This window comes from Crinia signifera, chromosome 9, assembly GCF_055691185.1.
Source record: "Crinia signifera chromosome 9, ASM5569118v1, whole genome shotgun sequence".
In the NCBI taxonomy this organism is placed as follows: Eukaryota; Metazoa; Chordata; class Amphibia; order Anura; family Myobatrachidae; genus Crinia; species Crinia signifera.
In genome coordinates, this window is record NC_139225.1 from 119,290,388 (window position 1) to 119,305,167 (window position 14,780).

General features: G+C 45.3%; 1 protein-coding gene across 1 annotated transcript in view; it reads left to right on the forward strand.

Annotated features, from left to right (window-relative positions):
• Positions 1-14,780, forward strand: part of LOC146035895 (sodium- and chloride-dependent neutral and basic amino acid transporter B(0+)-like) — a 98,661-nt gene that overhangs the window by 77,151 nt on the left and 6,730 nt on the right. The window contains exons 9-11 of the mRNA XM_083159592.1: positions 5,479-5,604; positions 8,600-8,718; positions 10,146-10,245. Coding sequence (XP_083015718.1) covers positions 5,479-5,604; positions 8,600-8,718; positions 10,146-10,245 — 345 coding nt within the window. The remainder of the gene's footprint in view (positions 1-5,478; positions 5,605-8,599; positions 8,719-10,145; positions 10,246-14,780) is intronic.

Here is a 14,780-nt window from a genome sequence, read left to right on the forward strand (position 1 = left end):
TAGTGAAAAAACAGTGAAAAACCACATGTCGACCAAATGCTTGTGTTGACCTAATGACCTGTCAACCTAGACCCATGTCAACCTAGACCCATGTTGACCTTTCAGCATGTCGACCTAATGGTGTCGACCATCCTGTTGTAGACTTAATGATCCATACCCCACAGAAGTAATATTGACAGCATTCAATTAACTGATTTAAACTCGCAGGGGAGGACAGGTGCCCCCTTGGAAGCAGGAGCCCGGCGGCAGATGACTCCATTGCCTCCCAGAGTTACACCTATGCCTCCAGACAGAGAGAGCAGCTTTTTCTTACCATCACTGTACATCCTTGGTTTCACACTGCAATCATCCCATAGATGAAAAAAAGTTTAGATGGTGTGTGCTGCGCAATTAAAGGCAGCTGACACAGGGTTTAGTCACAAACCCAAAACGATTAGATATGAAAAGGAAAGGGGTTTGTGTCAGCGCCTGCTGTTTAAATAATTATTAACACGGTTCTCTTAGAAAATATATATAAATTTAATTAGAATATAAAAAGATATATATAAACAAAATACAATACATACAATTACACATAAGATAAAAATAAGGTACTCTTTACCTAGAACGACGCCCATCGCGGTGATCGCGGCATCGCGGGCAGTACATAAACGGCCGCGACGCGATGCCCGCGATCACCGCGATTTTCCCATAGGGAACAATGTTAAAAAGCCTGATTGACCGCGATTTTGCATTCAATGCCTCAATGCCCGCGATTTTCCCATAGGAATCAATGTTAAATGGGCTACAGAGCCCAAATAGGCACAATTAACCCTTAAATGTCCCCCCAATTTTTGTACGCCACCCCACGATCACGCCAACCCGAAGCGTGGCGAGCGCAGCGAGCCCGCGAGGGGCGGCGGTACGCGTCCTCCGACCTTTTCATGCCCTACTATCCACGTCGGCGTGGAGTTGAGAATAGAATAGTGTGGCGAGCGTAGCGAGCCACCGAGCCCGAAGCGTGGCGAGCGCAGCGAGCCCCGCGAGGGGACGCGGATACCTTCACAGGTAAACGCGTCCCCTCGCGAGCTTCACAGGTTTCCGCTTTTCGCCACGGATACCTGTGAAGCCCGCGAGGGGACATGTATAACTGTGAAGGTATCCGCGTCCCCTCGCGGGGCTCGCTGCGCTCGCCACGCTTCAGGCTCGGTGGCTCGCTGCGCTCGCCACACTATTCTATTCTCAACTCCACGCCGACGTGGATAGTAGGGCATGAAAAGGTCGGAGGACGCGTACCGCCGCCCCTCGCGGGCTCGCTACGCTCGCCACGCTTCGGGTTGGCGTGGATCGTGGGGTGGCGTACAAAAATTGGGGTGACATTTAAGGGTTAATTCTGCCTATTTGGGCTCTGTAGCCCATTAAACATTGATTCCTATGTGAAAATCGCGGGCATTGAGGCATTTTAAAGTAAAATCGCGGTCAATCAGGCTTTTTAACATTGTTCCCTATGGGAAAATCGCGGTCATCGCGGGTACACTGATTTTTATGTACCCGCGATTTACCCGCGATGCCCGCGATGACCGCGATTTTTTACCCCCGACGCCCGCGATTCTAATCGCGGGCGCCGTTCTAGGTAAAGAGTACCAAAAATAATAATTAAAAATATCTCATAAATGTGAATCAATTAGCAGTAAGATAATTTTTTCGTTCTTTTTAGAGGTATAATTGGCGATAGTCCTGTAATAAGGTATATATATGCTGATGTTATATTACCATCCCATGGCGCAAGTAGTTGTGTTGGCCAGTTCCGTAGCTTGTGACACTTTGAGGTTCTATTTGCCTTATAATTTCAAAGGCTCAAGGGTCCTGAATCGACAGTCCAGATATTCCTCCTCCTTGGAGCATTTAGGGATAAGTGAAAACCCAGAATGAACTTGAAGTGTCCAAGAAATTTTTGAAGGTGGACGTCTCAGGATTGAAAAGATGAACCAGGTCACTTGTATGATATTGGATGGATCAGCTAATTCAGGATCGCTCAACGCGTTTCTCCGGAACCTCCGGCTTCCTCAGGAGCAAGTGTGTTTGTGGGACAGTTTGTCCTGGGTTTATATACCCACATGGCTAATTGACTTCACTGATTCACATGTGTTCACATTAAAAACAATAAACTAATATAACAGGAGAACCGTGTATAGTATGGTAAATAAATATAGCTTATCTTGACAGGAGACAGACCTTATCATTAAACTATCAAAATTCATAACAGACAGGAGTTTATATCGTTTGTTTTATGACAGAACTCTAAGTTGCGGTCACGTGACCCGGAAGTAGGTCTATTTAGCCGATTCTAATATCCAAATACTACTTAAAACATATGTTATAAAAACATACCTGACATAGGACAAGAGTAAAAGGACCAGGCTGACGGAGTGTGGAGGTCCGACGTCTCTGCCTAACGCCGATTGCCGGTATCGGCGACTAAGGCTAGAGACGCGTCCATTCCTTCCCCCCCCGGCGTCTCTAGTGTTGCCCGGCAACACCCGGTCACGTGACAAAGCGTGACTCAGACGTGCCGTGCATTTCAGGATACACCCAGAGGACCCGGCGACTTGCCCGGATGTTCGTCAGGCGCCGCGTGCCTGTGCGACGCGGCTTATACCTGACGTCACCGCGCTCGACGTGCGGGTCTAGCTGGATGCTTACTGCGTCGTCATGACGACGCACCAGAGACTGGTTGCTATGTTAGCATCCCTACTGAGTCCGTTAAACCTTCCCATGTCTGGATGTATAATATTTGAGATAAAACAGTAAATACATTGAAACATATCGATACATAATCTAGCATTCAGGTAAACATAGGTGTTCGTTATCATTTCTCATAGATATGCGTAAGATAAATTTATAGTGTATAATTCTCTGTACAGTAAAGACATATGGAACGGTATGTATGAAACACAGAGAGACGCAAAGATATGTTATAAGGTAAAGAAACATCGCATGTTCGTTCAAGATCACAACAGTGATTACATTATTTTATTTTATTTTCTAATTATCTTTATGACAATATGGGATTAGATACAATGGCAAAGGACATTAAAGGATCGTGGCAGTCTGCGACTTATTCTTATTGTCTAATATATAGAGATAAATATATATAAAAAATATATATAAAAATATTGAAAATAATTTTAAAAATAATAAGAAGAAAATAATAATAAAAAATATATAAAAAATATATGTAATATAAAAAAGGTATGTAATATAAAAAAGAAGAAAGAAGGGGGAGAAAAATCCTAAAAAAACTTGACATTGTATGTTACTATTTTTTAATTATTTTTTAATCATAGTCATAAAGATAATTAGAAAATAAAATAAAATAATGTAATCACTGTTGTGATCTTGAACGAACATGCGATGTTTCTTTACCTTATAACATATCTTTGCGTCTCTCTGTGTTTCATACATACCGTTCCATATGTCTTTACTGTACAGAGAATTATACACTATAAATTTATCTTATGCATATCTATGAGAAATGATAACGAACACCTATGTTTACCTGAATGCTAGATTATGTATCGATATGTTTCAATGTATTTACTGTTTTATCTCAAATATTATACATCCAGACATGGGAAGGTTTAACGGACTCAGTAGGGATGCTAACATAGCAACCAGTCTCTGGTGCGTCTTCATGACGACGCAGTAAGCATCCAACTAGACCCGCACGTCGAGCGCGGTGACGTCAGGTATAAGCCGCGTCGCACAGGCACGCGGCGCCTGACGAACATCCGGGCAAGTCGCCGGGTCCTCTGGGTGTATCCTGAAATGCACGGCACGTCTGAGTCACGCTTTGTCACGTGACCGGGCGTTGCCGGGCAACACTAGAGACGCCGGGGGGGGAAGGAATGGACGCGTCTCTAGCCTTAGTCGCCGATACCGGCAATCGGCGTTAGGCAGAGACGTCGGACCTCCACACTCCGTCAGCCTGGTCCTTTTACTCTTGTCCTATGTCAGGTATGTTTTTATAACATATGTTTTAAGTAGTATTTGGATATTAGAATCGGCTAAATAGACCTACTTCCGGGTCACGTGACCGCAACTTAGAGTTCTGTCATAAAACAAACGATATAAACTCCTGTCTGTTATGAATTTTGATAGTTTAATGATAAGGTCTGTCTCCTGTCAAGATAAGCTATATTTATTTACCATACTATACACGGTTCTCCTGTTATATTAGTTTATTGTTTTTAATGTGAACACATGTGAATCAGTGAAGTCAATTAGCCATGTGGGTATATAAACCCAGGACAAACTGTCCCACAAACACACTTGCTCCTGAGGAAGCCGGAGGTTCCGGAGAAACGCGTTGAGCGATCCTGAATTAGCTGATCCATCCAATATCATACAAGTGACCTGGTTCATCTTTTCAATCCTGAGACGTCCACCTTCAAAAATTTCTTGGACACTTCAAGTTCATTCTGGGTTTTCACTTATCCCTAAATGCTCCAAGGAGGAGGAATATCTGGACTGTCGATTCAGGACCCTTGAGCCTTTGAAATTATAAGGCAAATAGAACCTCAAAGTGTCACAAGCTACGGAACTGGCCAACACAACTACTTGCGCCATGGGATGGTAATATAACATCAGCATATATATACCTTATTACAGGACTATCGCCAATTATACCTCTAAAAAGAACGAAAAAATTATCTTACTGCTAATTGATTCACATTTATGAGATATTTTTAATTATTATTTTTATCTTATGTGTAATTGTATGTATTGTATTTTGTTTATATATATATATCTTTTTATATTCTAATTAAATTTATATATATTTTCTAAGAGAACCGTGTTAATAATTATTTAAACAGCAGGCGCTGACACAAACCCCTTTCCTTTTCATATCATCCCATAGATGCTGGGCTGGCCCCGCTGATTGTGTTGGCTGCAGTTCCGGTTCCTACACTGTGACAGAAGCAGGGTGCTGCATGTAATCTTACAGAGCAGCACCTGACTCCTGCTGTCACTGAGCAGGAGAAAGCATTTTGGTATCACCCCTCGGCGGGTTAACACCACTAGATTGAATATAGACTTTAGGAAAAGCTATTTTGCAAGGACCAAGGCAAGAAATATAATAAGCCCACCTTCTACGGAAAAAAAATTTGTTTTGTTAGTGACATTGATCTCAGCCAAAGTTCTCTACTTTAAAGTGTAGGGTAGTTGTATTAAGCCTGGAAAAGTGATAAAGTTTAACTTTATAACGTTAGCCAATCAGCCCCTAACTGTCATTTTCAGACCAAGCCTGTAACTTGACAATTTGGAGCTGATTAGCTGGTGTGTTGTCATCTTCCACTTCATCACTTCTCCAGGCTTAATACACCTGCCCCTGTTCTCTATGTTCATTGATTAGAATGTATTTACTTATTTTGAACAGAAATATTCTTTATTAGACGTTAGAACTTTATTGACTAACAATGAAACCATGTCTTGTAGGATTTGCTCTGGCATTTATTGCTTATCCTGATGCTTTGGCAAAATTACCAGTAGCTCCACTCTGGTCTGTTCTGTTTTTCTGCATGCTCCTCACCTTAGGACTTGACTCACAGTTTGCTACTATAGGTAAGATATCAGAACAATTTACTTTTCTGATTTATTTTTCCCATAAGGAAGATGGGTACTTGTGTATTATAGCGGCGCCCCCGATGTACATCGTACAATGAAATACTCATTAGGGTGCTTATACAATGTTTAATCGCATCGCATCGTATGGCATTGTATGCCATATAATTTCAAAATTGTATGCCATCGCACACTAACCAACGACATCGCGTCGCATCGCATACCATCGCATACGTTATGGTATACGATGCGATGGGCGCCGCCAAAATACACAAGTACCGGAAGATGATGCTTTGCTGTACTATACAGTGTACAAGCCAATTGAATATTTATTTCTGTGCTCTTGCACCACCTTGTGGTGAATTTATGATTTTTTTTAAAATAAATGCATTTAACAAATCACTAGTACATCATTATAATAATCTGTGGCTAAAATGTAACTTATTTTTTGCTAACCTTGTACTATACATTCAATAAAATAATAGGTAGAAGTTGATTTGTTGCTTGCTGTGGGCAACTTCTTCACTGGTCCATTTTAACATTCTTTAAACGGAATCGGTACATCTGTCAGAATGAACTCAGGTCTACAGTCATTAGGTCGACCCCATTAGGTCGACTGGCAGGAAGGTCGACCTGATTTAAGGTCGACATGGGCCAAGGTCGACATGACTTCAGGTCGAATTTGCATAAAGGTCGACATGAGGAAGGTCGACTGGTCATAAGGTCGACATGTGTTTTTCACTGTTTTTTGATCCGAATGTCGACACAGTCGACATGGACACAGTTGGCAATGAGAATCGGACCCTCGCATCGCCCTAGTGGATGGTAGGGCATGAAATACCGTCTGTCGGCACATGTCGGCTCAAAAAACAGTGAAAAATATCATGTCGACATTTAGGCAAATTCGACCTTAAGTCATGTCGACCTTGGCCCATGTCGACCTTAAGTCAGGTCGACCTTCCTGCCAGTCGACCTAGTGGGGTCGACCTAATGACTGTAGACCTAAGTTCATTCTAATAGATGACCGCTTCCCCTTTAAACTGCTTGATACATCAACCAGCTGCTTTCACAGTCATGCAATCCAATCAATTTATATACAATGTAAATGAACAACAAAGAAAAATTAAATGTCACAGCATTAAAAATATAGAAATCTGTATAAAAACATAGCATTGTACATTAGAGCAGTGGTTTTCTCAAGGCATGGCTGCCGTCTTTTATGGGGACCGGGACTGAGAAAATAGGCAGACTCCCCCTTTTTACCTGGAAGGGGGAGGCCAGAGGTGGACGGACCTGTGGATAATGTAGGTGGAGTTTAGGCGTGGAGGTTGGGTTAAATAAAAAATCAATAGAACAATATTATTATTGTTATTTTTATTATTATTATTATTATTAATACACCAGTGGTGTAACTACTAATATAGCACCCCCCCCCCCCACCCCCATAAAAGTTAACACACACACACACCCTTCCTTGCCCCTGTTCCCGCTTGCTGCCGCCGCCACCTCTGTAACCAGGAAAGGCAGCGGTGACCGGTCCCGTCGCTTCTCCTGGCTCAGCTCCTGCTATTATGAAGAGTCTCCCAAACAAAATATCCGCCGCCTTACAGCAGACCATTTTTTTGGATGCTAGAGGAGGCGGCGGCTTCCTCTAGCATCCAAAAAAACAGTCTGCTATAAGGGTGGCGGACATTTTGTGCGGGAGATTTTTCATAATAGCAGGAGCTGAGCCAGGAGAAGTGACGGGACCGTTCACCGCTGCGTTTCCTGGTTACAGAGGCGGCGGCGGCTGAGCCAGGAGAACCAACGGGACCGGTCATTGCAGAGAAGTAGATCTGCGTATCCCGGTTAGAGGCAGCGGCGGTGGCAAGTGTCAACTGGGGTAAGGCAGGAGCGGAACTATAGCCCCGCAGACCTCCGGCGCCCACACTTTACTCAGCGCCTCCCTGCCACTGCGGGTATTGTTACGCCACTGGTATGTACACATATGTAATAAGTTGGACAGTTTACAGGAGCAGTATGTGCGTTCCCTACCTGTTTACGCTCCATTCAAGATGACATACAGGTGGAGCAGCTCTCAATGGAACTGCTCCTGGTGATAGAATCGCCAATTGCCGATGCACACCATCCAATAGAAGGCAGCGTGCACATGAGGCGCTCGCGTGCCCCGTTTTGTCAGAGCCCTCTGTTGGCTCCCTGCAGCTCCCCGCTGCTCCTCCGTCTCCCCCGCAGCCCCCACTTACCCAGGCCATCTCCCTAAAGCGGAGACGGGCACAGAAGCTGCTCCCCGCCACCGTGCTGATGGGGACATGCTCACGCGTCCCTGACAGATGTAGCTCCTGTCCGCCAGCTCAGGACATCTGGTGATCCGGCAGGCTGGCTGACAGGCGCTCCATCTGTATGGTACAATATTTTGCAGTTACTGGTCCATTATGGTGTCACCATGCCAACACAAGCAACAAATTGCCACCCCTCCCCCCCCCCCCACACCCACGGCTAGTGCCACCCCTATACACATACCTCCCGTGCTTAATGGAACATTTACCACTGCTCTCTTCCATTTGTCTCATCATTGCATCACATTTCGAACATTGGGGCTGATTCAGATTCGATCATGCGGTTCCGAATTTGTTGATTTAGATTCGGGTTGTCTGCGCATGCGTTATTATGCGCATTCGCAAACCTTGTGCCAATGTATCTCAATCGCCGAGGCAACTCCCAATGTTGTATGGGAATGCAGGCGTGTCGATGCCTGCGTGGGGTGGGTAGCTGAGGTCACATGACGGCAGCACCCGCCCCAAATTCAGACTGCAGCGGGCATTCAGTAGGGCGGCACTTACCTGCTCGCTAGGCTGCAAGTATATGCAGCCTAGCAAATAGGTCTGAATTAGGCTCATTTAGCGCACAATATCAGCAATGCCCTTGCTTGTGTGGGGAAGAAGCACTAAGATGAATTCTAACAAGTAAAAATGTTTTTCTTCTGTTATTTCTCAAGAAACAATTACGACAACAATACAGGATGCATTTCCAAGAGCCATGAAGACAATGAGGATTCCTCTTACTATAGCGCTCTGCGTTCTGTTATTTCTCCTCGGGCTCCCATGTGTCACCCAGGTACAATCATTGTTACACATCTGCCACTGGTCATATCTGTATTGATATAAGGGCCCTTATTCTGATCGGTGCGGCCGGAGCCAAATATGCGGCCAGGACCGTGCGTGCGAAACCCCGCCTTCCATACGGATCGCCAACTCCGTCCGTATGCGGTAAGAAGCTGGCCGAACGGACCGCACGTGTATTTTTCACGGAATACGCCTCCTCCATCTAAGGGAACCTCCCCCATTTTGCATTCGCAGACCATCGAATGCAGGACCGAATGCTCCACCAGCTCCCGCAACCTCAGACCACACGGACATGTTTCCGTGCAAAAGCAGGGATCTGGGCGGGCAGCTGACATCCGGCGATGTCATATGTCCGCCCCATACACGTGCGTCACGACTGCATTACCATACGTACGCCCAGCGTTTGCATGGGAACGCCCATGAAACGCGGGGCGTATGCATATGGTAATGAGCCCAAATAGCCCTTCACGCCCCTCTCCACCCCCTGTTCGGAGTGTTCACAGATTATGCGGGATTTGGCCGTACGCCCCGCTCGCACATGCGCAGAGACGCCTCTGCACATGCGCAGACACAAAACATCGGCGGGCCGAACGCACGCGGATATATCCGCACCAATCAGAATAAGGGCCAAAGTACTCATTGAAGGAACATTAGAATTACACAATCATTTTCAGTGTATTTCTTTAATGTTGAGTCTATAGCTAAAAGGTCCCAAAGAATGACATTACAAGTCACCTAAAGTAAGAAAACAATGAATATCATTAAAACAGGGAAGTGTTCTTGAAAGTCTCAAAGTAAAAAGCCTAAAGCTGGGCACACACTTTGACCACCTTAAGGTCCCGATACACGCTGCAATACGACGCGATGCACGCTCCCACTGGCATCGCAACGCAAAGTACAAAAAGTATGTGCTGCACATACTTTTTGTACTGCCCATGGATTGCATCGCATGCAAATCGCATGCAAAACGCATGCGTGCGATCCACCCTATAACGCGTCGCATTGCATGCTGCTTTTCGCAGCGCGTATGGGGACCTTGAGTCGATCGCCTGAAAGAACCTATGATATAGGATATTATGCTCACTGTAACAGACGCTCTGCAATCATCATGGTTTATTAACCGCTGAGGAGGTTTTATAAGTAATTGTAAATCTAATCCCTTGTTGCACGGTACCAACCTATCCCCCCTGCATTGAGGACTGATACTTATATATGACCATATGTTTTTCTTACCTGTATTGAAGACTGATAACTTTGTACAGCTTCAGTGGGATAAAAACAACAAGGTACCCCTGATGAAATCTTGCTCATGACGAAATGCGTCGGGTTTCTTAATCCAATATATATAGTCACAGTTTATATGTTCAGTGCAGATGTGTGTTCAGTACTGTGCTCACTAGATACCTTATTTCCCTGCAGGCAGGAATATACTGGGTAATTCTAATTGATTCCTTCTGTGGTGGATGGGCTATTCTATTTGTCGCAGTACTGGAGTTAGTAGCCATAAACTGGATTTATGGTATGTACCCACCATGATATATACATTATTTTACTGAGAATGCACGAATGTTGCCTTGAACATATGGCATTTTTTGTTCTAGGTATGGATTATTTTTATATGTCTGTGAGATGGATGTAATAAAGCTAGAATCTGCCACAGAGATCCCATGTGTTACAATTGTTTGTTATCTACATCTCTTCTCATTTTTGAGTATTTTGGTGCACAGCGCAGAGGAGCAGAATATGCATTGAGGAAGGGAGGGCGAGGCAAACAGGTGCAAAGTGATTGGTCGGGATGTATCAAAGGAAATATGCTGTAAAAACGCAGTTTTCAGGGTTTTTACCGCATTTTCTTATGTAACAACGCGGGACCACCAGGTTTTCGTAACAGAGGGTAATGCCAGCTTTTTCTGGGATTACCCCATAGAAGCTTACAGGCTTCTTTTCGCATCCCCCGCCATCCCTGAACCCACTGCCCTGCACCGCCCACCCTCACCTGCTGTCTAGGAAGCCTCCTGCTGTGCTGCCTGGACCCAGAGACCTCCTACTCCCTAGCAGCAGTGCTACCCTTTCCGGGTGCAGGGAGGAGGAGCCCGCGAGTCCCTGTAGCCATCTGCAGCAGGAGGCTCCCGGGTGTAGGAGCTGAGAGAGACCCATGGGGATCCTCTTACCTGGCACTGGCAGCTTCACAAAGGGCAGCTCTCTTCACAAGAGCTGTCCTTTGCGATACTAATCAAATATGTTAGTACATACGCGATAAGTATCAAAGCGGGATGTGCTGCAATTGCCTAGTACATTCCACCCATTATGATATCTGATATTCTCATCAGGGCCACCATCGGTGGGGGGGGGGGGGGGGTAACTGCTGGGACTCCAGTCCTGGGCCCAGTCAGAAATGGGATCCAGGACTGGAGACTATCATATATAATTTGTCATAAACAAAGCTCACATTTCCGTTGAAGCAGTGTAGAGAAAGAGTGGTGCTGCAGACAGCAGAGGTCTTACCAAGCATGCCTGGGTTTTGGGAGGGGGTAGGAGGGGCCTTGTCTATTTTGTCTGTCCCAGGCTCCACAATTTCTGGTGGCAGCACGGATGCTCATAGTACAGCTCCATCCAACAACATATCTGAGCACTCATCCAAGGGAATGGCAAGGTAAAACCAGTGAGAAAAATATTGGTGTCCATGTACTAATGCAAAGAAAGACATGTGGTGCAGATACACACTACATATTATTAATCAAAATCAATCAATAATAGAGGTTCTTGGTATATTCATTGGCCAAGAAATATTTGCCCACCAACCAGCTTCACGGTGGCCTCATTTCTGGTGGGTCCCTAATACTAGGAATCTGGGGCGCGGAACCCCAAAAAAGGCCAGCATAAGCCAGTCACCCCAGGGCAGCACACAAGTGAAAAACTAAGCTATAAAGGTGTATTAATAAGAAAGTAGCAGGAGCTAGAGGTTAAAAAGTGTAGTGCTAGGAAGTATAATATTAGTGAAAATAAATAGTGCTAAATAAATGTTAGGGTGTGCCACCCCGAAAGCAACTCGGTTACACCAACCCAAGGGGAACCGCGCCCCAAATCCATCTCCAAGACTAGCAATTAGTGTAAATTTTTAGGTCTTACCTTCATTGTGCCCTCAGTTTGCAGTCTGTGGCAACCAGGGACCAAACTGGTGAACTAATGTTCAGATCAGGTGGGCGGGGTGCTACTCTAAGTTGAAGGAGTCCCAACCTTCAGGTGTACAGGTGTACACAATGTTATCTTATGGGGGGGGGGGATCTTAGAATGCACACCCGATTTACATGAGGTGCTATCATGCTGGGACTTGTAGTTCTGCAAAGAAAGACATGTGGTGCAGATGCACACTCCATATTATTAATCAAAATCAATCAATAATAGAGGTTCTTGGTATATTCATTGGCCAAGAAATATTTGCCCACCAACCAGCTTCACGGTAACCTCATTTCTGGTGGGTCCCTAATACTAGGAATCTGGGGCGCGGAACCCCAGAAAAGGCCAATGAATATACCAAGAACCTCTATTATTGATTGATTTTGATTAATAATATGGAGTGTGCATCTGCACCACATGTCTTTCTTTGCAGAACTACAAGTCCCAGCATGATAGCACCTCATGTAAATCGGGTGTGCATTCTAAGATCCCCCCCGCCCCATAAGATAACATTGTGTACACCTGTACACCTGAAGGTTGGGACTCCTTCAACTTAGAGTAGCACCCCGCCCACCTGATCTGAACATTAGTTCACCAGTTTGGTCCCTGGTAGCCACAGACTGCAAACTGAGGGCACAATGAAGGTAAGACCGCACGGTTCCCCTTGGGTTGGTGTAACCCGAGTTGCTTTTGGGGTGGCACACCCTAACATTTATTTTCACTAATATACTTCCTAGCACTACACTTTTTAACCTCTAGCTCCTGCTTCTTTCTTATTAACACACATTTATAACTTAGTTTTTCACTTGTGTGCTGCCCTGGGGTGACTGGCTTATGCTGGCCTTTTTTGGGGTTCCGCGCCCCAGATTCCTAGTATTAGGGACCCACCAGAAATGAGGTTACCGTGAAGCTGGTTGGTGGGCAAATATTTCTTGGCCAATGAATATACCAAGAACCTCTATTATTGATTGATTTTGATTAATAATATGGAGTGTGCATCTGCACCACATGTCTTTTCTTTGCAGAACTACAAGTCCCAGCATGATAGCACCTCATGTAAATCGGGTGTGCATTCTAAGATCCCCCCCCCCCCCCATAAGATAACACTGTCTATGTACTAAAGCAACTATGTAGGACATACATATGCAGCACAGAGTTGTGTCCTAAGTCCCTGACAGCAGTGCTGTCCCTAGCAGCAGTGCTACCCTTTCCGGGTGCAGGGAGGCGGAGCCCGCGAGTCCCTGTAGCCATCTGCAGCAGGAGGCTCCCGGGTGTAGGAGCTGAGAGAGACCCATGGGGATCCTCTTACCTGGCACTGGCAGCTTCACAAAGGCAGCTCTCTTCACAAGAGCTGTCCTTTGCGATACTAATCAAATATGTTAGTACATACGCGATAAGTATCAAAGCGGGATGTGCTGCAATTGCCTAGTACATTCCACCCATATGATATCTGATATTCTCATCAGGGCCACCATCGGTGGGGGGGGGGGGGGGGGGGGGGGGGGGGGGGGGGGGGGGGGGGGTAACTGCTGGGACTCCAGTCCTGGGCCCAGTCAGAAATGGGATCCAGGACTGGAGACTATCATATATAATTTGTCATAAACAAAGCTCACATTTCCGTTGAAGCAGTGTAGAGAAAGAGTGGTGCTGCAGACAGCAGAGGTCTTACCAAGCATGCCTGGGTTTTGGGAGGGGGTAGGAGGGGCCTTGTCTATTTTGTCTGTCCCAGGCTCCACAATTTCTGGTGGCAGCACGGATGCTCATAGTACAGCTCCATCCAACAACATATCTGAGCACTCATCCAAGGGAATGGCAAGGTAAAACCAGTGAGAAAAATATTGGTGTCCATGTACTAATGCAAAGAAAGACATGTGGTGCAGATACACACTCCATATTATTAATCAAAATCAATCAATAATAGAGGTTCTTGGTATATTCATTGGCCAAGAAATATTTGCCCACCAACCAGCTTCACGGTGGCCTCATTTCTGGTGGGTCCCTAATACTAGGAATCTGGGGCGCGGAACCCCAAAAAAGGCCAGCATAAGCCAGTCACCCCAGGGCAGCACACAAGTGAAAAACTAAGCTATAAAGGTGTATTAATAAGAAAGTAGCAGGAGCTAGAGGTTAAAAAGTGTAGTGTTAGGAAGTATAATATTAGTGAAAATAAATAGTGCTAAATAAATGTTAGGGTGTGCCACCCCGAAAGCAACTCGGTTACACCAACCCAAGGGGAACCGCGCCCCAAATCCATCTCCAAGACTAGCAATTAGTGTAAATTTTTAGGTCTTACCTTCATTGTGCCCTCAGTTTGCAGTCTGTGGCAACCAGGGACCAAACTGGTGAACTAATGTTCAGATCAGGTGGGCGGGGTGCTACTCTAAGTTGAAGGAGTCCCAACCTTCAGGTGTACAGGTGTACACAATGTTATCTTATGGGGGGGGGGATCTTAGAATGCACACCCGATTTACATGAGGTGCTATCATGCTGGGACTTTGTAGTTCTGCAAAGAAAGACTTGTGGTGCAGATGCACACTCCATATTATTAATCAAAATCAATCAATAATAGAGGTTCTTGGTATATTCATTGGCCAAGAAATATTTGCCCACCAACCAGCTTCACGGTAACCTCATTTCTGGTGGGTCCCTAATACTAGGAATCTGGGGCGCGGAACCCCAGAAAAGGCCATGAATATACCAAGAACCTCTATTATTGATTGATTTTGATTAATAATATGGAGTGTGCATCTGCACCACATGTCTTTCTTTGCAGAACTACAAGTCCCAGCATGATAGCACCTCATGTAAATCGGGTGTGCATTCTAAGATCCCCCCCCCCATAAGATAACATTGTGTACACCTGTACACCTGTACACA